Source organism: Garra rufa, chromosome 23, assembly GCF_049309525.1.
Source record: "Garra rufa chromosome 23, GarRuf1.0, whole genome shotgun sequence".
NCBI lineage: Eukaryota > Metazoa > Chordata > Actinopteri > Cypriniformes > Cyprinidae > Garra > Garra rufa.
Window position 1 is genome coordinate 31551332 of NC_133383.1, and position 26666 is coordinate 31577997.

Genomic DNA, 26666 nt, shown 5'->3' on the forward strand with positions numbered 1-26666 from the left:
TTCACACACAAAGCCATTTCAACTGAAAGAAACTTGCACTGATTGATCTTAAAATATATCAGTGCTTTTGTCTTAAGATGGACACCAGTAATGTTTTTTTTTCTTTCTAAGGCACATTTATAAAAATGACTTAAATGCCTTAATTGACCTATGGCCTAATCCTGGCTTAGTTGAAACCCTGTCTGCGAAACCAGGCCTACAACAATTAAACATTATACTCTATTAAGAATACCCTAATAAGGCATTATAGAAACAGGCTTCACAATTTTTTTTTACCTAAATGACATTGAAAATCAATGCCCTTTTAATCAGCCTAAACCTTGGCTATGGTGTTTTCACAATACTGAGGGTAAGCCATTGTTAAATCATTAGTGAGGCTTGAAATAATGTTTATAGTGGTGGTTCTCAATTGTTTCCTTGCTTCAGGAAATCATATTATATTTAAAATGAAAGTTAGAAATGTAATTAATTGCCATTGCTATAAACAGTGATAAAATACACTGGCATTGATGCAAACCATGTTTTTCCTTGTTGAGGTTTCCATAATAAGGAAATTTCTAAACTTTCTTGACATTGTGTTGGCTGCTATGAATGTTGCTGGCTCTTGTGAGCAATCATAAGCCAAAATGCTAGATGTTCCTCATTTCTGAGTCACTTTGGATAAAACAGTCTGCTAAATGGCAGATTAACTCTGAGTTCTTGTCATATTTTATTACCATTTTCTTAACTGTGATAATGTGAGAAATGTTGAAAGTTTCCATTAAAACATGAAAAATCGACATCCTTTTGATAATCAGCCCAAATACTGGGCTTTTAAATTTTACAATGGCTAAGCTATATTGTTAAGTCTTTGAAATAGTGTTTATTGTGGTGGTTCTCAACTGTTCTTTGCTTCAGAAATCCAGATTTGCTCATGTATGAAATGGAATTTAGAAGTATAATTAACTACCATTGACTGCAATTATTAACAAAGTCTGAACAGGAGAACAGATGTTTTTCGTATTGATGAAAACCATGTTTTTCCATGAGGGTGAACCTATAACATTTTTAATACTGAGGGTAAGCTATATTGTTAAGTCATCAGTGAGGCTTGAAATAATGTTTATTGTGGTGGTTCTCAACTGTTTTTTTATTTTTCAATTATAAACCAGATTTACTTATATTTAAAATGACAATTAGAAATGTAATTAATTAATAAGGTAATTACTATTGATTGTGCAAATCATTAACAAATGCTGAATAGGAGAACAGACACTTTTGGATTCCAAATGTTTCTCGGATGATAAAATACACTGGTATTGATGCAAATCACATTTTTCCTTTCTGAGGGTGAACCTATAACAATATCTGGACAGTATAACCTCCTTATCTTACATAACTTTGTTATCCATAATGAGGAAACTTTGTATACTTTTTATGAAATGTGTTATGTTACTTTGTTTTACTTTTTAAATCTGGGCAGGGCTTGCTTGTTTGTTTTTAATATAAAAAGTTCTATTTTTGGCTATTTCACACCAAAAGCCTCGGGCTTAGAGAAAAATAAATTCACTTCTGTACAGTAGACCGCAGAAGAAAAAAATCAACTCTTCAACAATAAAAAAAATTAAGGAAAACAAATGTTAGATTATCTTGAGTAATTTTTGCTTATTAGTATGGATGAATTGGATCATCGAAGGTCGGCAGCAAAGACATCGGTTAATAAATTGGAATTAAATACATAAAGGATATTTGTATTATGTATCATATTTAAGTATTGCAGGTTTGCGTTGCATTTCACAATTTTTATTATTTTTGAGGAATACTGTATCAGTTTTTTTAGTGACTGAGATGAATTAATGCATGTTCACATTTATTCTAGAACTAAAGTAACATCTTACAATTTCTCTCCAAATTGGGACAGGAGATATTTTAATCAATAAATGAGGGGGAAAAGTAACAGATATTTTCTTGTCAATTAAAAAGTAACAAGCGTTACTTTACTAGTTACTTTTGAAAAAGTAATTATTACGTAACTTGCGTTACTTGTATTGTTTAGGCTAAATGGTGCCAAAATGCTCAATGTTCCTTTGAATAAAACCGTCTGCTAAAGGAATAGCTAAAGCGTGGAGGTCTTTGTAAATTGACCATAGGCTATATGCTATATATTTTACCTAAACACCATCTGAAGTTCATCTGAAGTTGATGTCTTGTCTTGTGCGCGTTCCCTCTTCAAATTTCGTCAGAGAAATCCCGCTGCAGAGAGAGCGCGGTCACGTGACCCGAAACGATTACGTCACTCGCGGTTCAGAGTTGAAAGTCAAGGAAAGCAGAAGCATGGCGTCTTTAGTGAGGTGCAGAGTCCTGTTTCAGGCTTTCCGATCGCAAATAAACATTGTCAACGGCGTGTGCAGATCGGACAATGTTTTGAATATATTTCAAACAAAGAGAGCGCATTGTGCGCGTAATGCTTTCAACGCAGGTGTGCGACTGTACAGCTCCGACGTTAAGTCTGCAGATGACCTTATCGTTAGATACTTGGACGGTGATGACTCAGGTAGAAGACAAGATACAGTGATTGATCACAGAGTTTGTGTATCGCATTCTTGTACGTGTTGTGGCTTCATATGCATTGCAGACACGTACTCTGCAGACTCTCATAATGCCCCATTGTTTTAACAGTTTCAGTGCCCTGTTACTGCAAGAAAGTATCAGTCATTTTTTAAATAAGTGCCTGAGTTTAGGATTTCAAGTCCGCTCAATACCCTTTTTAACCTATAAGTTGTCATGTCACTCATGAGTTTTCATATTTTTTTCTTACAATTTGTTGTAGTTATAACTGGTTTTGTATTTTTAGGAATTGTTGTTTTGGGGATCAATCGCCCTCAATCTAGAAATGCCATCAGCAAAAATCTTGTTACGATGGTGAGTATTTTTACAATGTTGCTTGTCATAAATGTAACAGTTAATCACAATTGACCATATGCATGGATTACTTCCCAGCAGGCACAGGATGTCAACATGACGTCCGATTGACGTTGTACCCCAACGACGTAGGGGCGTTGCATTTTGTTTGGAAATGAAAATTGGGTTGACGTCAGAACCCTACGGTGACGCATTGCTGAAACACATTTTTTTTTTCCTACCCAGCTATGTCGTTATAACGAGATCTTTTCTCATTAAAACAAGATATTTTCTCATTAAAACGAGATCTTTTCTCGAAATAACAAGATCTTTTCTCATTAAAACAAGATCTTTTCTCATAATAACAAGATCTTTTCTCATTAAAACGACATCTTTTCTCGTAATAACGAGATCTTTTCTCATTAAAACGACATCTTTTCTCATTAAAACGACATCTTTTCTCGTAAAAGCGAGATCTTTTCTCATTAAAACGACATCTTTTCTCGTAAAAGCGAGATCTTTCCTCGTAAAAGCGAGATCTTTTCTCATTAAAACGAGATCTTTTCTCGTAATAACGAGATCTTTTCTCGTAATAACAGGATCTTTTCTCATTAAACGAGATATTTTCTCTTTAAAACGACATCTTTTCTCGTAATAACGAGATCTTTTCCCATTAAAACGAGATCTTTTCTCTTTAAAAACGAGATCTTTTCTCAAATAACGAGATCTTTCCTCATTAAAACGAGATCTTTTCTCATTAAAACGAGATCTTTTCTCGTAATAGCGAGATCTTTTCTCATTAAAACGAGATCTTTTCTCAAATAACGAGATCTTTTCTCGTAATAACGAGATCTTTTCTCATTAAACGAGATCTTTTCTCATTAAACGAGATCTTTTCTCATTAAACAAGATCTTTTCTCTTTAAAACGACATCTTTTCTTGTAATAACGAGATCTTTTCTCATTAAAACAAGATCTTTTCTCGAAATAACGAGATCTTTTCTCATTAAAACGAGATCTTTTCTCGTAATAACGGGATATTTTCTCATTAAACGAGATATTTTCTCTTTAAAACGACATCTTTTCTTGTAATAACGAGATCTTTTCCCATTAAAACGAGATCTTTTCTCTTTAAAAACGACATCTTTTCTCAAATAACGAGATCTTTTCTCATTAAAACGAGATCTTTTCTCATTAAAACGAGATCTTTTCTCGTAATAGCGAGATCTTTTCTCATTAAAACGAGATCTTTTCTCAAATAACGAGATCTTTTCTCATTAAAACGAGATCTTTTCTCAAATAACGAGATCTTTTCTCATTAAAACGAGATCTTTTCTCGTAATAGCGAGATCTTTTCTCATTAAAACGAGATCTTTTCTCGTAATAACGAGATCTTTTCTCATTAAACGAGATCTTTTCTCATTAAACGAGATCTTTTCTCTTTAAAACGACATCTTTTCTCGTAATAACGAGATCTTTTCTCATTAAAACAAGATCTTTTCTCGAAATAACGAGATCTTTTCTCATTAAAACGAGATCTTTTCTCGTAATAGCGAGATCTTTTCTCATTAAAACGAGATCTTTTCTCGTAATAACGAGATCTTTTCTCATTAAAACGTCATCTTTTCTCGTAACAGCGAGATCTTTTCTCATTAAAACGAGATCTTTTCTCGTAATAACGGGATCTTTTCTCATTAAACAAGATATTTTCTCTTTAAAAACGACATCTTTTCTCGTAATAACGAGATCTTTTCTCATTAAAACGAGATCTTTTCTCTTTAAAAACGACATCTTTTCTCATTAAAACGAGATCTTTTCTCATTAAAACGAGATCTTTTCTCATTAAAACGAGATCTTTTCTCGTAATAGCGAGATCTTTTCTCATTAAAACGAGATCTTTTCTCATTAAAACGAGATCTTTTCTCAAATAGCGAGATCTTTTCTCATTAAAACGAGATCTTTTCTTATTAAAACGAGATCTTTTCTCAAATAGCGAGATCTTTTCTCATTAAAACGAGATCTTTTCTCATTAAAACGAGATCTTTTCTCATTAAAACGAGATCTTTTCTCATTAAAACGAGATCTTTTCTCGTAATAACGAGATCTTTTCTCATTAAAACGAGATCTTTTCTCGTAATAACGAGATCTTTTCTCATTAAAACGAGATCATTTCTCGTTAAAATGACATCTTTTCTCAAATAACGAGATCTTTTCTCGTAATAGCGAGATCTTTTCTCATTAAAACGAGATCTTTTCTCGTAATAACGAGATCTTTTCTCATTAAACGAGATCTTTTCTCTTTAAAACGAGATCTTTTCTCTTTAAAAACGACATCTTTTCTCAAATAACGAGATCTTTTCTCAAATAACGAGATCTTTTCTCATTAAAACGAGATCTTTTCTCATTAAAACGAGATCTTTTCTCGTAATAGCGAGATCTTTTCTCATTAAAACGAGATCTTTTCTCGTAATAGCGAGATCTTTTCTCATTAAAACGAGATCTTTTCTCGTAATAGCGAGATCTTTTCTCATTAAAACGAGATCTTTTCTCAAATAGCGAGATCTTTTCTCATTAAAACGAGATCTTTTCTCATTAAAACGAGATCTTTTCTCAAATAGCGAGATCTTTTCTCATTAAAACGAGATCTTTTCTCATTAAAACGAGATCTTTTCTCATTAAACCGAGATCTTTTCTCGTAATAACGAGATCTTTTCTCATTAAAACGAGATCTTTTCTCGTAATAACGAGATCTTTTCTCATTAAAACGAGATCATTTCTCGTTAAAATGACATCTTTTCTCGTAATAGCGAGATCTTTTCTCATTAAAACGAGATCTTTTCTCAAATAACGAGATCTTTTCTCGTAATAGCGAGATCTTTTCTCATTAAAACGAGATCTTTTCTCGTAATAGCGAGATCTTTTCTCATTAAAACGAGATCTTTTCTCGTAATAGTGAGATCTTTTCTCGTTAAAATGACATCTTTTCTCGTAATAACGAGATTTTTTCTCATTAAAACGAGATCTTTTCTCTTTAAAACGACATCTTTTCTCGTAATAACGAGATCTTTTCTCATTAAAACAAGATCTTTTCTCGTAATAACGAGATCTTTTCTCATTAAACGAGATCTTTTCTCGTAATAACGAGATCTTTTCTCATTAAACGAGATCTTTTCTCATTAAAACGACATCTTTTCTCGTAATAACGAGATCTTTTCTCATTAAACGAGATCTTTTCTCTTTAAAACGACATCTTTCTCGTAATAGCGAGATCTTTTCTCATTAAAACGAGATCTTTTCTCGTAATAGTGAGATCTTTTCTCGTTAAAATGACATCTTTTCTCGTAATAACGAGATTTTTTCTCATTAAAACGAGATCTTTTCTCTTTAAAACGACATCTTTTCTCGTAATAACGAGATCTTTTCTCATTAAAACAAGATCTTTCTCGTAATAGCGAGATCTTTTCTCATTAAAACGAGATCTTTTCTCGTAATAGTGAGATCTTTTCTCGTTAAAATGACATCTTTTCTCGTAATAACGAGATTTTTTCTCATTAAAACGAGATCTTTTCTCTTTAAAACGACATCTTTTCTCGTAATAGTGAGATCTTTTCTCGTTAAAATGACATCTTTTCTCGTAATAACGAGATTTTTTCTCATTAAAACGAGATCTTTTCTCTTTAAAACGACATCTTTTCTCGTAATAACGAGATCTTTTCTCATTAAAACAAGATCTTTTCTCGTAATAACGAGATCTTTTCTCATTAAACGAGATCTTTTCTCATTAAACGAGATCTTTTCTCGTAATAACGAGATCTTTTCTCGTAATAACGAGATCTTTTCTCATTAAACGAGATCTTTTCTCATTAAAACGAGATCTTTTCTCATTAAAACGAGATCTTTTCTCGTAATAGCGAGATCTTTTCTCATTAAAACTAGATCTTTTCTCAAATAACGAGATCTTTTCTCAAATAACGAGATCTTTTCTCATTAAAACGAGATCTTTTCTCAAATAACGAGATCTTTTCTCAAATAACGAGATCTTTTCTCATTAAAACGAGATCTTTTCTCAAATAACGAGATCTTTTCTCGTAATAGCGAGATCTTTTCTCATTAAAACGAGATCTTTTCTCATTAAACGAGATCTTTTCTCATTAAACAAGATCTTTTCTCTTTAAAACGACATCTTTTCTCGTAAAAACGAGATCTTTTCTCGTAATGAGATCTTTTCTCATTAAAACGAGATCTTTTCTCAAATAATGAGATCTTTTCTCGTAATAGCGAGATCTTTTCTCATTAAAACGAGATCTTTTCTCGTAATAACGAGATCTTTTCTCGTAATAACAAGATCTTTCTCTTTAAAACGACATCTTTTCTCGTAATAACGAGATCTTTTCTCGTAATGAGATCTTTTCTCATTAAAACGAGATCTTTTCTCAAATAATGAGATCTTTTCTCGTAATAGCGAGATCTTTTCTCATTAAAACGAGATCTTTTCTCGTAATAACAAGATCTTTTCTTGTTAAAACTACTTAAATATCTCGTTAAAACGACATAATTTTCTCGTAATAACCACATATTATGTCATAAAAACAGTTTTGCAAAACAAATGAGCTTATTGCTTGAATATTTGTTTAACATGCCTGGGTGGCCTTGATACTTGAGTCTGATTATATATAAATAATATATTCTTATATATATGAGAAATTATTTCTTCAGAATCAAGCCGTGCATCAGGTTGTTGTTCCGGGTTATGTGTAAGCACAATGGTAGGCTACAGATAATGAACTCACACGGGAAAGACTGTACACTACATCTTGTTGGATTTATACGAATTGAATAAATACAATTTAGTTTTTTTGAAGGAGAACTTTCAAGCTGCCTATAGACATTGGTGTGACACCGTTATTGTGACTAATTTGCAGAGTGGTACGTCAGGCGAACATTTATTCTGCATGATGGGACAGACAGTAAAGACAGGCTGAGTTGAAAAAGGGTCTTTTAAGGGCCGCTCACGCACCAATATTAAAGCATAACAAAATACAAAAAAAAAATCTAGCTTTATTTATTTATTTTTTCATTTTTTAAACAGAACGAAATCACCATCATCATAACACGATCAAACCGTGTGTAATTTTTCTTTTATTTATTTCTGTTGGTATTAAAATTTTCTGTAAAATCAAACTTTATTCGTCCAAATAATATTCCAAGCTCAGAGTCGATTATTCAGAAATAACAGGTGTGATATGATCATCTCAAATCCTCTGGGTCTGAGGGCAGTTATTGTAGACAGATTGGAGATTATTCCTAATAAACAAGCCGCTTCAATTGAAACCATTACATTAAAATGATTAAAACAGTGTATTTCTATATAACTTCGACAGCGTGCAGATCCTCTTTTATGCCAGGACTGTGGCGAAGGCAGCGCGGACAAACGCTTAGCTCATATAATATAATCATATCATCTATAACCGGAACATCAGATCATTTTTATGACATTATATGTCGTTTTTACGAGAAAAGATGTCGTTTTAACGACATAGCTGAGTGGGAAAAAAAATATGTGTGTGGCAGCAATGCGTCACTGTACAGTCGTGGCCAAAAGTTTTGAGAATTGCATAAATATTGGAAATTGGAAAAGTTGCTGCTAAGTTGCTAAGTTTTTATAATAGCAATTTGCATATACTCCAGAATGTTATGAAGAGTGATCAGATGAATTGCATAGTCCTTCTTTGCCATGAAAATTAACTTAATCCCGAAAAAAACTTTCCACTGCATTGTTAAGAAGGCTTCAGGGCGTCCAAGAAAGTCCAGCAAGCGCCAGGATGGTCTCCTAAAGAGGATTGAGCTGCGGGATCAGAGTGCCACCAGTGCAGAGCTTGCTCAGGAATGGCAGCAGGCAGGTGTGAGCGCATCTGACGCACAGTGAGGCCAAGACTTTTGGAAGATGGCCTGGTGTCAAGAAGGGCAGCAAAGAAGCCACTTCTCTCCAAAAAAAACATCAGGGACAGATTGATCTTCTGCAAAAAAGTATGGCGAATGGACTGCTGAGGACTGGGGCAAAGTCATATTCTCCGATGAAGCCTCTTTCCGATTGTTTGGGGCATCTGGAAAAAGTCTTGTCCGGAGAAGAAAAGGTGAGCGCTACCATCAGTCCTGTGTCATGCCAACAGTAAAGCATCCTGAGACCATTCATGTGTGGGGTTGCTTCTCATCCAAGGGAGTGGGCTCACTCACAATTTTTCCCAAAAACACAGCCATGAATAAAGAATGGTACCAAAACACCCTCCAACAGCAACTTCTTCCAACAATCCAACAACAGTTTGGTGAAGAACAATGCATTTTCCAGCACGATGGAGCCATAAGGCAAAAGTGATAACTAAGTGGCTCGGGGACCAAAACGTTGAAATTTTGGGTCCATGGCCTGGAAACTCCCCAGATCTTAATCCCATTGAGAACTTGTGGTCAATCCTCAAGAGGCGGGTGGACAAACAAAAACCCACTAATTCTGACAAACTCCAAGAAGTGATTATGAAAGAATGGGTTGCTATCAGTCAGGATTTGGCCCAGAAGTTGATTGAGAGCATGCCCAGTCCAATTGCAGAGGTCCTGAAAAAGAAGGGCCAACACTGCAAATACTGACTCTTTGCATAAATGTCATGCAATTGTCGATAAAAGCCTTTGAAACGTATGAAGTGCTTGTAATTATATTTCAGTACATCACAGAAACAACTGAAACAAAGATCTAAAAGCAGTTGAGCAGCAAACTTTGTGAAAACTAATATTTGTGTCATTCTCAAAACTTTTGGCCACGACTGTAGAACCCAACGTCAGAACGACGTCTCTTTCCAACACAACCTAAAAGCAACCAAATATCAACGTCTAATGATGTTACAACTTGACGTTGTATGGACATTACCACTATGACGTCAATCAGACGTTGGATTTTGGTCACCTGACGTCACGACCTAAATCTAACCTAATATTAACGTCTTATGACGTTGTGTGTCTGCTGGGTTGTTTAAGACAAGCCAGCTAAGTCATTTCCGGTCAACTGTAGTGTGCCGTAATAGGAGTGTACTTTGCTTGTTTTCTCTACATAATCCATTCACAATTGAAGAAAAGTGTTGTTTATCTAAGGGGACCAAACATCCATGTATACCGTTTCAAGAATGACAAATGCGTGTTTAAAAAAAGGCAAGTAAAACGGCTAAATATGAGTGAGTCATTGCTATGATTGACAGTAAGAACCGGACCAAACATCTGATAATCTGATGTAAAAAAAAAAAAAAAAAAAAACTACAGCAGTAACAAGTTAAATATAGGCTAATTAATAGCGTTTACAGTTCAAGATAAAGCTTAAAAGATGTAGTTATTAAGTTATATAAAATATTTTAAATTCATATTGAGTGCATTATTTATTTCTTATACCATTCTGCCCTCCAAAGGCAAAGCGCAGTAACCACACATTTGGTCAAAATTGAGTTAAGGCATAAAATGGACTTTGTGACAATGGTTTTGTCTTGTGGCAAAGTCTCCTGGTTCAATCTCGTCCCGTTTCAGAGAAACGAGAGCGTCAACATGTTTGACTAGCTGGCGTAAAACTTTAAAGGCATTTTGCTTAGTTTCATTGTTGGCGTACTTACTGCACTTTGCCTTTGGAGCGCAGCATTAATATTTAACTTAAATTTAATTTGTGGTGAACTATATAAAAGTATTTAAATAATTCACCCTTATAGGGTGTTTGTGTCTGAGCTTAATGACTTTCTGCACTTGCTATGCTATATACTTCAGTGCGGTAAAAGTACTACAATTTATTCTACTAGTCATTTTGTAATAAATCGAAAAGCAAGATGTCTTAAACGAGGGAGTTGAAATGGCAGCCAATGATTGATCCGCTGCTGCCATCTTCTGGTTATATGAGTCATTTCATGTCATTTTCATCTTAAAAAGACGTTTTCCGTAAAAAAAAAAAAAAAAAATCATGTCTACTTTATGAATGAAAAGTAAATCTTTGAAGTGAGTTTTATTTCACAGCTGTAGAGTTGAAAAATAATAAAGGCTTTAAAATATTACAAGATTTTAAAAACACGTTCGTGACTTTGAAGGCAAGATACTGATTATCAAGAATACGATTAAGATGTCCTTGAAGACAAGTATCGCCTACCTTAGCCTAAACATGTTATGATAGTGTTTATCTGTCAGCATTTAAATGTCCAACTATGCAGGTCTCCTGGGATTACCAGACTCCACATTTAAATGATATATTGTTAAATAATATGAAACTAAATGTTCATGCCGCTATCATTATTTACGATGTTGCAATTATTATTTTTCTCAGTTTCTGATAAGAACGAGGCAGTAGAGGAGTCTCAAAAGTGTCCACCTATATATATATATATAGCACATATAAAATGAGCTTCAGCTGATGTTTACAAGCTCCTTGTGATTATGCAGATTTTAGGTAATATAATCTATTACTTTTAGATTACTTTTAACTCATTTATCACATTTATTTAAATAGGACTATCTTGTACGATAATGATGTAAAAATGCAGAGAGTTAGATGAAAGTGCATTAAACAATATATTACATCAGGGTTTCCCAAACTAGGGTTCGTAAAGGAACTGCAAGGGGGTTGTGTGTTTATTGAAAACCTAAAAATTAATAAATCATTCTAAAACAAAGTCCCTTAGTCTGTGTTTTTAAAATAACAGCTAAAATAAAACACTTTTATTTTTTATTCACCTGCAATGCCATGTGACCATTAATCAACATCAAAGAAACGTAATTATTGAAATATTTATTTTAAAATCTCAGAGAGGAAGAGAAGATGAATAATTTATTACTATTGTGTGAATACTATGTAATTATGTAATCCATAAAAAAGTAACTGTAGTCTGATTACGATTATTTTAAATCAGGAACTTAATTTGTAGCAAAAACACATTTTAAATGGATTCCTCAAAAAAAAGTTATTTAACTCTAATCTATTACAGTTACTGAGAAATATATGTAATTAAATGCAAAACTACACATGCAAAATGCAAAATGACTAAATGTAAAAGTAATTAAATTACAGTTTCTTATGAAAATGTTAACAATATTTTTACTCAGATTTGATTGATTTGCTTCCAAATTTGCATTGACTGCTTTAAAATATAAGACAACAATGTTTTAGGTGTTTAGAACACAGAAGAGCACACTTGTTTTTTTTTTTTTGTTTTTTTTTTTTTGATACCTGCTTTATTTCCTATTTGGGTTTTTCTGATTTTGTGGTGGCTGTGCTTTAAAATGAAACTATTATAATCTTAATAATCAGTGTTGAGTACTACTGTAAGGTTAACCCTGCCTGCTTTAAATGTAATTAGTTACATTACTATGATAAAGTAATTGAAATAGTTACATTACTTTTTGATTCGATTTTAAATAGGGCAACTTGCGGTCTGTGACCTATTACATTGCCAAAGTGACCTTTCTAACACTGATTAAATGTAACTGCTTTAATGTAGCTGCCAGCAACCTAAACCTGAAGCACTACTTTTTAGCACAATGGTAACCTCAAAAACGTCAGCATAACAGAAATGCTTTTAAATGTCAAGCATAGCAGCATTAAACACTTAACAGGTCTTTGCCTTTACTAAAAACACTTTGTCTCAACATTTATTCTCCAGTCCTATGCGAAGCATGCTGGATGATTGAAAAATGTCATATTTAATTAATACAGCTTATTATATAAAAACAAAAAGTTTTCAGTTTAAATGATAGACAATATGGACAATATTTGCAGCTAAATGTTTAATTCAATTAGTAAATTCATTTTAAACTCAAAACCATCTGTGTGGTAACAAGTGTTACAACTTTATTGGATAACAAATGAGAACTAGAACCTACGTAATTTCCCCCCTTTTTATGATTTGTTTTGTTTTTTTCTAGATGTCAGAAGCTGTCGAGTCGTTGAAGACGGACAACAAAGTACGGACTGTAATTTTATGCAGTATGGTTCCTGGAATATTCTGTGCAGGTATTTAGCAACTAATAAATTTAGTATTATTATAATATTATATCCCCATTTATTGATTAAAAGCTCTCCTGTCCCAATGTTGAGAGAAATTGTGAGATGTTACTTTGTTACTTTTAGATCTCACTCACTAAAAAAAAACAGATCCAGTATTCCTCAAATGAATAAAAACTGTGAAATTCAACGCAAACCTGCAATAATTAACTATGTTAAATAATATAAATATCATTTATGTATTTAATCCTATTTTATTAACCGTTGTCTTTGCTGCCGACCTTCGATGATCCAATTCATCCATACTAATAAGCAAAAATTACTCAAGAGAATCTAACATTTGTTTTCCTTTTTTTATTGCTGAAAAGTTGACATTTTTTCTTCTGCGGTCTACTGTACAGATCTGAGTTTACTTTTCTCTAAGGCTTTTGGTGTTAAAAGGCTTTTACATTTGCCAAAAAGTAACGTAACGCATTACTTTCCATAAAAAGCAACTAAGTGACGTAATTGCTTACTTTTTTAGGGAGTAACTCAATATTGTAATGCATTACTTTTAAAAGTAACTTTCTCCCAACACTGATATTAACAGACCAATTTGCATTATCAAGCCGCAAAACAAGCTGTTTTGTACAGCTAAAAATAGCTGGACACGAATGAGAAAAATAAGGTGGATACAAATGTAAATGTGAGACAGCAAAAAATAGCAGTACACATTAAGTTTCATCTGCTGCATGCAAAAAGTTTGGTTTTGACTTGAATTGAGTTCATAGCAAAAAGACATTTGAACACATCTTAAAATCATTTTTTAATGTTCCAGTGAAATATGCACAACATAGTACAGCAGCTTTAAACCATGCTTATTTATTAAACAAGTAAATGGGATAATGGTAAATACATTTTTTTACTATATAAATGTTACATTTTCCAGCATGTGTCCATAGCCAGTGAGTCACCAGATCATCTCATTAAAACTGATCAGTTGTTTCCATTTGTTTGACATGCTTTGTCATTAAATGAAAATCATACAAACGCATTTCTACATTGCAGTGGTGTATAAAGTACCTGAAAGCCATACTTAAGTAAACGTACAGATATCTTAGCAGAAAATGACTTTGGTAGAAGTTAAAGTCACCATTTAGAATATTACTTGAGTAAAAGTCTTAAAGTGTGTGATATATTTATTGTACTTAAGTACAAAAAGTATTTTTTTTAATCTGAAATGTACATAAGTGTTAAAGTACACGTAAAAGCTATTTTTATTTTCGCAATTGCGAGTTTAAATCATCCATTTCTGAAAAAAAAAAAATCTGATAATAAGTTTGAACTGCAATTCTAACATTATTTCTCACAATTGCGAGTTTATATCATCAATTTCTAAGAAAAAAAAAATTGAATTTAGTTTGTATCATGCAATTCTGGGGGAAAAAAAGCCAGAATTACCTGAAAAGAAGTCAGAATTTTATTTTCAGAGTTTTATAAACTTTGTGTTTGCTCACAAAAACTTTTGTGATGGAAAGAAAGAGGTGAAAGAAAAACTAAATGTCAATGCAAAATAAAACGAACGCAATACTTTTGTGAGATTTTTTTTATACAGTTTTGCAAAATTAAGAAAAAAAAACAGTTTACATCTCGCAATTATGACTGAGACCCTGACTTCTGACTATTTTCTGACTATTCTGGGAAATGTATCGGAGTAAAAGTAAAAGTAGGCTGAAAAATAACTCAAGTAAAGTACAGATACTCCTAAAAAATACTTAAGTATTACTTTGCTACATAACACCACTGCTACATTGTAGTCAGTTCAAAATCCAAGTAAACTTGGCTTTAAAATTTGACAAGCGTACCAGTGTACAGATCAATGGCTATGTGGTTTCTGTTTGATTATTTTCAGTTTGTTTTCAGTGTTTTTCAAAAGAGCAAAAACTTTGCATTTTCGCATGTTTGTCTGAACAGGTGCAGACTTGAAAGAAAGAGCAAAGATGCAGCAGAGTGAAGTAGGACCATTTGTTACTAAAGCGAGAACGCTAATAACAGAACTTGGTAAGTCAAACTATTCCTAAAATGTGACCCTGGACCACAAAACCAGTCATAAGGTTCAATATTTATACGTTTATAAATCTGAAGTATGTTATAAATTATCATCTGAAAGCTGAATAATATGGATGCACTGAATGTTCAGCAACCGAAATTACTCAGACGAAATTTGGCAAAAAAAGCTGTTTAGTGTCACATCGCATGTCTTCCATGAGAAGAGAAAGGGCTGGTTACTGTATGTTGACTGAAATCACCAAATGGCCTTAAACCATTAGTAAATAAACTACTGATCGTTATGTTGTCTAATACATGCACCAATTGTATTTATTCTGACAGCGCTGCATGAGCTCCTTAGCCAGGGTTCAACGTCCAAAGCGCGAGGAAAATCTGTGATGAGAATCATTCATAAATCTGCTGCTGTCAGCAAAAACTAGTACTGAGGTCTTCTTGCGGGTTTCTGCCAAAATAAGTCAACATTCATAAATGTTAGTATTGTAATTTTACTGTTGTTCTGTGAAATAAAATAAAGGCAAAAATAATAACAATCATTACAAGAGCTCTATTAATACATTTATTATAACATTCTCCTTTGCTCAGCAAGGCTGCATTTATTTGTACATTAAAAACACATGCCTGATTCAAGAAGGGGTCTCAAAAATGGCCAAAGAATATTATTTTACTAACTTATTCATTTTAAGTTAAATTGTGCTTTGTTAGTGTGCTATAATGTCTACTAGAATGTTAAAAATGCTCAGTGTTGACTAAATATTATTAAATTGTTGTTCTGTAATTGATTTTTTTTTTTTTTTTGGAAAGCAAGACAAAACTGTAAAAAGCACATTTTGGCTATTTAATTTATGCAATTGTGAAAAAAAATGGACAAAATACATTTTGGAAACACACGAAAAAACCGTAGTCGGTCTTCGGCCCAGTATTTCATTTTATTCTGCTTCAGCTTCGGCCAAGAATTTTCATTTCGTTGCATCCCTACTGAATAAATAAGCTTTCCATTGATGTATGGTTTGTTAGGATAGGACAATATTTGATTGAGGTACAGCTATTTGAAAATCTGGAATCTGAGGGTGCAAAAAAGTCAAAACATTGAGAAAATCTACATCAAAGTTGTCCAGATTAAGTTCTTAGCCATGCAAATTTTCTTATCAAAAATTAAGTTTGATTTATGGTAGGAAATGGACAAAATGTCTTCATGGAACATGATTTTTACTTAATCCTAATGATTTTGACAAAAAAAAGATGGATATTTTTGACCCATGATATGTATTTTTTGCCAATTGCTACAAATATACCTGTGCTACTGGTTTTGTGGTTTCCAGGTATGTAACCAAACAGCAAATATTGTTATGCTAACACCTTGAGAGAATTTAATACACAGTCAAAATTTGCTCAGGGTCACTGTGTAATTGTAAAATGTAAATGTCACTTGCAGAGATGGATGATGTAGTTTACATCTTATTACCTATCATTACTTGGTATTACAGCTCCATTATTTCAGCCAGTGGAAACCCTGCTTTCTAGATATAAACTCAGCCATTAAAAAACAAACAAACACATGTGGATGCATGAGAAGTGTGCAGTTCATTTATTTATTCAAATGTTTTTAGGTACTCTTCCTATGCCAACGATTGCAGCCATTGATGGGGCGGCTCTTGGAGGAGGTCTTGAAATGGCTCTTGCTTGTGACATCCGAGTGGCAGGTAGAACGTGGTTCATCTCATGCATTTATAGGAATAATTTTAATCAAAGCCACTCGTTTCCACTGGAAATCCATGTCAACCCAAAATCATTTAATGGTTTGAGTCCACTCAATGAAGTTTCTCTTTATGTTTGAGTGTCTCTTAAGTGGATTAGCATTTCTTCATTACGCTGTCAGATAACAGATGGCTTCGTTCATGCGTTCTCCTCTGACAGCCAGATTTAGATTTGGGAAATCTGTTCATGATGCTATAACAGGTCTCCTGCACTTCTTAGAATGCATTTTCACACCATATGTTTTCACACAAGCCGAGTTTTTTTCAAATGTGGATATTTTAGGTCTATATTCAGTGTAATTGCACAGTGACTCAAAGTTGCTTTAAAAAAATTAAAATGTAGAAATAAACTGGCTTGCCTTTGATTATTTTGACTGGTGTGAAAACAAAATATAACAGTTCATATTTAATGCGCAGAAGAAAAATCTTGTTTGTGAAGTTTGCAAAATGTTTAATGCATGTGGAAGGTGCTTATCAGTTTATTTATCAGTATGTTCTGTTGTTGTTGTTCAGTCTTACATGAAAATATCTAATTATCACCAAAGTGTTAATTATTTATAAATAAAAGGTCTTTTAATTGGAGCAAAGTTGAGTATTTGTATTCGGCTGTTTATTACATAGTATGCCTGATTATTTTATCGCTGTTGGCTTGATTTAAAATGTGTGATTTCTAAAGGATTTCACATTTTTCAGGGTGTTTTGAGATTTATCTATTTGAAAACAAATAGGCTTACTGATTCTCCACACTTTGACCTATTTTACAGCCAGCTCTGCTAAGATGGGACTAGTTGAGACTAAATTAGCCATCATCCCAGGCGCAGGTAAGTGCATCTGTCTGTATTTGTACATTACTTCTGAAATCTTCTGAAAGTGAAGAATTGTGTGATTTAATGGTCTTCTAAATTGTTTTGGCACTGGTTGAAAACCAAAAGAGATATGCAAATGCAAAACAGCCGCAAAACTAAGTGTGAGTGTTATGATCTTAATGCAAATTATTAAATTCAGATTCACTTGAATGTAGATTCTCAGTGCAACACTGCAAAAAAAATACTTTTCTTAGATTTTTTTTTGTCTTGTTTCCAGCTAAATATTTAAAAATTCTTAAAACAAGAAGGATTTTCTAGACAAGGAAAAAATATTGTCTTGTTTTCAGTAAAAACAAGTCAAAATTAAGAGTTTTTGCTTAGAACAAGCAAAATAATCTGCCAATGGGTTATAAAAAAATCTTGTTTCAAGCAGAAAGCTAGATTATTTTGCTTACCCTTTAGCAGATTATTTTGCTTGTTTCAAGCCAAAAACTTACTTAATTTTAACTTCTTTTTTTTTTTTTTACAAGACAATATCCTTCTTGATTTAAGAATGTTTAGATATTTTGGCTGGAAACAAGACAAAAAATCGAAGAAAAGCATTTTTTGCAGTGAGTTGTCCATGTAGACGAGTCATTTAGGCATTCAAATAAATTTATTTTTTTGGTAAAGTTTAATTGGGAACTTTTTGCACCCCTTTTTATTGAATCAGGATGTAATGTGCATATTGTTAAAGACCTACTTTGGAGCACATCTCGTAATAACAAACTGGGCCAAGTATTTCCAACAGATTTTCCAGGAAAGGGAAAGCAGAACACAATAAAATGATTATTCAAAGGCACGTTTTCTTCAAAAATCCAATGCATGATTTCTTGGAGTTGCTATTTTGTTTTAAAAATAGCTTTGTGTCTAAAGTTAGAATAGCAGCAGAACAGTAAAAATGTCCAGTGTGCTTGTAAGTGATTTTCACAGATTTGTTTGCAGTACACTCTTAAAAATAAAGGTGGTTTAAAAGGTTTTTCACAGCAATGCCAAAGAAGAACCATTTTTGGTTCCACAAAGAACCATTAAGTCAAAGGTTCTTTAAAGAACCATCTCTTTCCTACCTTTTTATAATCTGAAGATGTCAAAGGTTCTTTATTGAACCATTTAGACAAAAAAAGGTTATTCTATGGTATCGTGAAGCACCTTTATTTTTAAGAATGTAGGGCAAGTTTTGTAACACAAATTCAACAGTATGTTATAATTATATACTATTTAAAACTCTAGACAAAGAATGTGGATGATTTGTGGTTGTCTTAGTGAAACATCTCCATTAATGTGACAAACCACACCTCTGGTTACACCTGTTTGCACTTGCGAAGAACTGACTTCATTTATTCACTGAATTTTTTGAGAGAAGGTTGTTTGCAGATGTCATTGCATTAGATAACAAAATCAAACCAAATGCACCACTGTTGTGAGGCTCATAAGACTATTCTGCACCAGAGATTTGTTGTGGTTAAGGTTTGTTGGATGAAGGCAAAACCAGTGGTGTGTTTTCCAGTTCCCTATCATGTGGTTGAGTTGGAAGGTATCTGGGTTTCAGTATATAATGTCAGTCCAGGCAGCAGTGAGGTTATCACTCAAGGCTTGACTTGCAGCCAGTGGTTTTCTGTTTTCAGGATGAAAATAGGTCACCAGAGCTTTGGCGTCCACCCAAACAGTCAGAGCTTTATTCAGCAGGCTGAGAGACCCTGGAAAAAACAGCAGTGAAGACGTCAGCACAAGACATTTGATTCGGTGTTGTGCTATTTTGTGCCCTTGAGCCAATTTGTTTGACTTGTTATCTGAAGATATGAACGTCGCATATGTGGATCTTTGTGGACATCTGTTTCTGCACTTTATAAATCCAACTCTTTAAAAATCCAGCAAGGCCAATATCCATTGAATAAACCTGAAAAACTTTTTTTACTGGAGCACAGGATTAGACAACTTATTAACAGTGGCCAAAAACAGGGTTCATATAAGGTGCTCAGAGTACTTGAATTTGACTTTTGAAACTTAGAGCCTGAAAAAAAATTGCAATATTCCTGAAGAGGTACTTGAAAAGAGCTTGAATTATTAAAAGAAAATAGATCAGAACTACGAAGCAGGTTTGCAAATTATTTGATTTAGATCGGAACTTTGCATATTGAGAATCCTTTGATTTAGATCAGAACTTCAGAGCAGGTTTGCTACTGATTTGATTTTGATCAGTACTTCACATATCACAAATACTTTGATTTAGATCAGAACTTAGGAGCGGGTTTACAGATAATTTTACTTAGATTGGAACTATGTCTATCTCAAATCATTTGATTTAGATCAGAACATCGGCGCAGGTTTGCAAATAATTAGATTTTGATCGGAGCTTTGCATATTGTGAATCATTTGATTTAGATCAGAACTTCAGGTCAGGTTTGCTACTGATTTGATTTTGATTGGAACTTCACATATCACAAATGCTTCGATTTCGATCAGAACTTAGGAGCGAGTTTGCAAATTAGTTGATTTTGATCGGAACTTTGTGTATCGTGAATCAGATTGGGACTTCGGAGCAGGTTTGCAAATTATTTGATTTTGATCGGAACTTTGTGCATCGTGAATCAAATTGGGACTTCGGAGCAGGTTTGCAAATTATTTGATTTCGATCAGAACTTAGGAGCGAGTTTGCAAATTATTTGATTTTGATCGGAACTTTGTGTATCGTGAATCAGATTGGGACTTCGGAGCAGGTTTGCAAATTAGTTGATTTTGATCGGAACTTTGTGTATCGTGAATCAGATTGGGACTTCGGAGCAGGTTTGCAAATTATTTGATTTTGATCGGAACTTTGTGTATCGTGAATCAGATTGGGACTTCGGAGCAGGTTTGCAAATTATTTGATTTTGATCGGAACTTTGTGTATCGTGAATCAAATTGGGACTTCGGAGCAGGTTTGCAAATTATTTGATTTTGATCGGAACTTTGTGTATCGTGAATCAGATTGGGACTTCGGAGCAGGTTTGCAAATTATTTGATTTTGATCGGAACTTTGTGTATCGTGAATCAGATTGGGACTTCGGAGCAGGTTTGCAAATTAGTTGATTTTGATCGGAACTTTGTGTATCGTGAATCAAATTGGGACTTCGGAGCAGGTTTGCAAATTATTTGATTTTGATCGGAACTTTGTGTATCGTGAATCAGATTGGGACTTCGGAGCAGGTTTGCAAATTATTTGATTTTGATCGGAACTTTGTGTATCGTGAATCAGATTGGGACTTCGGAGCAGGTTTGCAAATTAGTTGATTTTGATCGGAACTTTGTGTATCGTGAATCAGATTGGGACTTCGGAGCAGGTTTGCAAATTATTTGATTTTGATCGGAACTTTGTGTATCGTGAATCAGATTGGGACTTCGGAGCAGGTTTGCAAATTAGTTGATTTTGATCGGAACTTTGTGTATCGTGAATCAGATTGGGACTTCGGAGCAGGTTTGCAAATTATTTGATTTTGATCGGAACTTTGTGTATCGTGAATCAGATTGGGACTTCGGAGCAGGTTTGCAAATTATTTGATTTTGATCGGAACTTTGTGTATCGTGAATCAGATTGGGACTTCGGAGCAGGTTTGCAAATTATTTGATTTTGATCGGAACTTTGTGTATCGTGAATCAGATTGGGACTTCGGAGCAGGTTTGCAAATTAGTTGATTTTGATCGGAACTTTGCATATTGTGAATCACTTGATTTAGATCAGAACTTCAGACCAGGTTTGTTACTGATTTGATTTTCATCAGTACTTCACAAATGCTTCAATTTAGATCAGAACTTAGGAGCGGGTTTGCAAATTATTTTACTTGGATCGGAACTATGTGTATCTCAAATCATTTGATTTAGATCAGAACTTCGAAGCGGGTTTGCAAATAATTAGATTTAGATCGGAGCTTTGCGTATTGTGAATCATTTGATTTAGATCAGAACTTTGGAGCTCGTTTGCAACTGATTTGATTTTGATCAGTACTTCACATATCACAAATGCTTCGATTTCGATCAGAACTTAGGAGCGGGTTTGCAAAAATGGTAACACTTTAGAATAGGTAACACTTATTCACTATTAACTACAACTTATAAGCATGCATATCGCTAGAATATTGTGTCACGTTTGGGAGAAGGAAGGGGTCTGGGTCCAGATGCAGGTAGAGAATATTTATTAAATAAACACAAATAAACAAACGAAACAAAAGGCCAACACGGCACACCAAAACACAAACAAGGCAAGATCAGGAACATAAACTTCAGGAACAAGAATCACGAAAAACAAATCACACAGAAGACAATGCAGCCAGAATGAGCAGTGAGACATGAGCAGCTTTAAAGTCCGTATAATTGTGAACAGGTGTGAGTTGAGACGAGTGTAACGATCACAAGACAGGTGTAGGTAGATGAGTGCTAACGATCACAGACAGGTGTATACAATCAGGGAAGTGCAGTGCAAAGGAAAGGGGAAACAGCGACCTCAGGTGGCTGAGGGAAACCCCACAGCCCAGATCATGACATATTGTCCATTTATTAGTACTAATTAAGCAAATATTAATGCCTTATTCTACATCCCTAATCCTACCCAATACCTAAACCTAACAACTACCTTACTAACTATTAATAAGCAGTGAATTAGGAATTTATTGAGGGAAAAGTCGTAGTTAATGGTGAATAAGTGTTACCTATTCTAAAGTGTTAACGCAAAATTTTTTGATTTTGATCAGAACTTTGTGTATCGTGATTCTGATTGGGACTTTATAGCTGGTTTGCAAATCATTTGATTTAGATCGGAACTTCGGAGCGGGTTTGCAACTGATTTGATTTTGATCAGTACTTCACATATCACAAATGCTTTAATTTAGATCAGAACTTAGGAGCGGGCTTGCAAATGATTGGATTTAGATCAGAACTTTGTGTATCGCAAATCATTTGATTTAGATCAGAACTTCAGAGCGGGTTTGCAAATAATTAGATTTAGATCGGAACTTTGCGTATTGTGAATCATTTGATTTAGATCAGAACTTCAGAGCAGGTTTGCTACTGATTTGATTTAGATTGGAACTTTGCATATCACAAATGATTGGATTTAGATCAGAACTTAGGAGCGGGTTTGCAAAAATTTTTGATTTAGATTGGAACTTTGTGTATCGTGAATCTGATTGGGACTTCGGAGCTGGTTTGCAAATCATTTGATTTAGATCAGAACTTCGGAGCGGGTTTGCAACTGATTTGATTTTGATCAGTACTTCACATATCACAAATGCTTTAATTTAGATCAGAACTTAGGAGCGGGTTTGCAAATGATTGGATTTAGATCAGAACTTAGGAGCGGGTTTGCAAATTATTTGATTTAGATTGGAACTTCGCATTTCGCAAATGCTTCGATTTAGATCAGAACTTTGGAGCTGGTTTGCAACTGATTTGATTTTGATCAGTACTTCACATATCACAAATGCTTTAATTTAGATCAGAACTTATAGGAGCGGGTTTGCAAATTATTTGATTTAGATTGGAAACTTTGTGTATCGCCAATCATTTGATTTAGATCAGAACTTCAGAGCGGGTTTGCAAATAATTAGATTTAGATCGGAACTTTGCGTATTGTGAATCATTTGATTTAGATCAGAACTTTGGAGCTGGTTTGCAACTGATTTGATTTTGATTGGAACTTTGCATATCACAAATGCTTCGATTTAGATCATAACTTCGCGTATTGCCAATCATTTGATTTAGATCAGAACTTTAGAGCAGGTTTGCTACTGATTTGATTTTGATCAGTACTTCACAAATCACAAATGCTTCGATTTAGATCAGAACTTTGTGTATCGCAAATCATTTGATTTAGATCAGAACTTCAGAGCAGGTTTGCTACTGATTTGATTTTGATCAGTAATTCACATCACAAATGCTTCAATTTAGATCAGAACTTTGTGTATCGCAAATCATTTGATTTGGATCAGAACTTCAGAGCGGGTTTGCAAATAATTAGATTTAGATCGGAACTTTGCGTATTGTGAATCATTTGATTTAGATCAGAACTTTGGAGCTGGTTTGCAACTGATTTTTAGATTGGAACTTTGCATATCACAAATGCTTCGATTTAGATCAGAACTTCACGTATTGCCAATCATTTGATTTAGATCAGAACTTTAGAGCAGGTTTGCTACTGATTTGATTTTGATCAGTACTTCACATATCACAAATGCTTCGATTTAGATCAGAACTTAGGAGCGGGCTTGCAAATGATTGGATTTAGATCAGAACTTTGTGTATCGCAAATCATTTGATTTAGATCAGAACTTCAGAGCGTGTTTGCAACTGATTTGATTTTGATCAGTAATTCACATATCACAAATGCTTCGATTTAGATCAGAACTTTGTGTATCGCAAATCATTTGATTTAGATCAGAACTTCAGAGCGGGTTTGCAAATAATTAGATTTAGATCGGAACTTTGCGTATTGTGAATCATTTGATTTAGATCAGAACTTCAGAGCAGGTTTGCTACTGATTTGATTTAGATTGGAACTTTGCATATCACAAATGATTGGATTTAGATCAGAACTTAGGAGCGGGTTTGCAAAAAATTTTGATTTAGATTGGAACTTTGTGTATCGTGAATCTGATTGGGACTTCGGAGCTGGTTTGCAAATCATTTGATTTAGATCAGAACTTCGGAGCGGGTTTGCAACTGATTTGATTTTGATCAGTACTTCACAAATCACAAATGCTTTAATTTAGATCAGAACTTAGGAGCGGGTTTGCAAATTATTTGATTTAGATTGGAACTTCGCATTTCGCAAATGCTTCGATTTAGATCAGAACTTTGTGTATCGCAAATCATTTGATTTAGATCAGAACTTCAGAGCGTGTTTGCAACTGATTTGAGTTTGATCAGTAATTCACATCACAAATGCTTCGATTTAGATCAGAACTTCGTGTATCGCAAATCATTTGATTTAGATCAGAACTTCGGAGCGGGTTTGCAACTGATTTGATTTAGATTGGAACTTTCTGTATCGTGAATCAGATTGGGACTTCGGAGCATGTTTGCAAAAAACCAACTTTCAATCTGCCTCTAAAAATAATGCTTGTGAGGCATATGGACTAAGTTTATGGTTCGTTTATTGTGTTTTGTAAATGTGTATATAAGGTTTGAAGCTGTAGTTACTACTGCATATCATTGTATGGAAAAAAAGCCCATTGAGTACATGATGACAAACTTGATTTCTGGTTGAATTACTTCAGGCCTGCAGTGGTTTCCCTCTGCTTTATTGAGTCAGGCTGTGTTCCTTTTAGCACTCTGTTGATAATGGATAATGCTCATTTGCTACGCAAAAGATAATTATTTAATTGACTCCCTGATTACCAAAGAGTGCTTGATTGGTAGCGTTTGGAAAATTACAAGCCTGCTGAGGATATTGCCGTTTTCCACATGAAGTATCGAGTAGTCTTTGATAAATCAACATTTCCAGTTGGCGGTATTGAATTAAGAGTATATGGACGTGTAGCCTGTGGCTGACTTAATCATGCCAGCCTCTTCAGCACATGAAGCTCATTTCCAATGACTTGACACATAGTGGAGTCAGAATAGCAAGGAATATTCACACTCTGGACTGACAAATCACATGGCCACATGCCTTCAGCACACATCAATATGCCAATGGGGAAGGGCAGGGGTGACCAGAGTTTGGGCGTTCCTTTGAGATTTTGTAGGTCATAACAAACATTAACTGCTCTGAAAGCTTTGCAGAGCCTTAGAGTTTACATTCATCAGGAAGTTTACTTGCAACAATAGAAATACTTATACCAATGGTGGTCAGTGCACAAACTGTTTCTTTACATGAGATCAACTAGGCAACAAGAATGAGTTTGAAGAATGGTGGTAACCAATCAGTTTTAATGACCATTGACTTCCATTTGCATAGACTAATAAAAAGCAAGAAGCACTCAGAGCTCTCTTTCTAACAGGCTGTTGTCTTCCCTGATGATGCATTTAGTCTGCTAAAGTATAAAAAGACAAAAGGTATGTGCTTTTGGCGTAAAGTACCATTCAAATCTTCTATGAGAAGAAAGCTGCCTTCCAGTTCAAGAGGCATTGGTCACCAAAGAAGCAGAGAAAGCCAGTCATGAGGAACCAATGGGAACATTATTCAAAATGATGAAGATCCGAAGTGACCTTCCACTTGAGACTCAAGAGGATATAGTTACCTTCACTGCTTGACTTCACAAAGTGAAATATGAATTCTGGGTTATGTAGGGAATCATCTAGTACTGTATTTATGTTGACTGTTCAAAGATTTATGAATGGAAATGAAGTTGTAGGGCTATAATTGTATCTGTGCACTTTGCATCACAAGTACCAGGTGGGCTACTGAGCAATCTTACTATGTCAGAAATATTAAATACTATGGTATACTATTAAAAATGTAGGCTTTAAGAGAGAATGTGGATGCTTTGTGGTTGTCTTAATAGAACCTATTCATTAATGTGATGAACCACACCTCTGGTTACACCTGTTTGAACTTCTGGGGAACTGGCTTAATTTTTTTTCACATAATTTTTTTGCAGACGTCACTGCATTAGATAACAAAATCCAAATACATGTGGGGCCACTGTAGCTTATAAGATTTATGACTATTCTGCAACAGACAGATTTGTTGTGGTTAAGGTTTGTTTGATGAAGACACAACCAGTGGCGTGTTTTCCAGTTCCGTATCTAGATACATGTGGTTGAGTTGGAAGGTATCTGGGTTTCTACCAAGCAAGCTTACTATGTCAGAAAAGCAATATTGAGCTGCAAATGGTAAAAAATATATGGTAAAATCAATTTGAGGTCAAAATATGACAAAAATAAGTCTTTATTAATCAGTAATTTGGCCCCATAATCATAATTTATGTGAAAGAGATCCAATGTAGGTTAAAACGCACATTTCAGGTGAGCCTATTGAATTTGTAAGATGGATTATTTTGCTTCTCCGTACATTTGCATGTGCAATTTGCAGTTTGCAGTCAACACTGCACTGCACAACAGTGGTTACTTTGCAGATGAATATATGGTAGTTGTGTGGTTTCATAATGAATTGTCACCTCTGCTACTCTCATAGAAATTAAATCGAAACTAAAAA

At 34.1% G+C, this 26666-nt stretch overlaps 1 protein-coding gene across 1 annotated transcript in view; it reads left to right on the forward strand.

Moving 5' to 3' along the window:
* The first annotated feature begins 2295 nt into the window (after positions 1 to 2295).
* LOC141299357 (methylglutaconyl-CoA hydratase, mitochondrial-like) overlaps positions 2296 to 26666 on the forward strand; it is a 57747-nt gene continuing 33376 nt past the window's right edge. The window contains exons 1-6 of the mRNA XM_073829711.1: positions 2296 to 2533; positions 2834 to 2901; positions 12813 to 12900; positions 14845 to 14931; positions 16548 to 16640; positions 17459 to 17515. Coding sequence (XP_073685812.1) covers positions 2314 to 2533; positions 2834 to 2901; positions 12813 to 12900; positions 14845 to 14931; positions 16548 to 16640; positions 17459 to 17515 — 613 coding nt within the window. The 5' untranslated portion in view covers positions 2296 to 2313. The remainder of the gene's footprint in view (positions 2534 to 2833; positions 2902 to 12812; positions 12901 to 14844; positions 14932 to 16547; positions 16641 to 17458; positions 17516 to 26666) is intronic.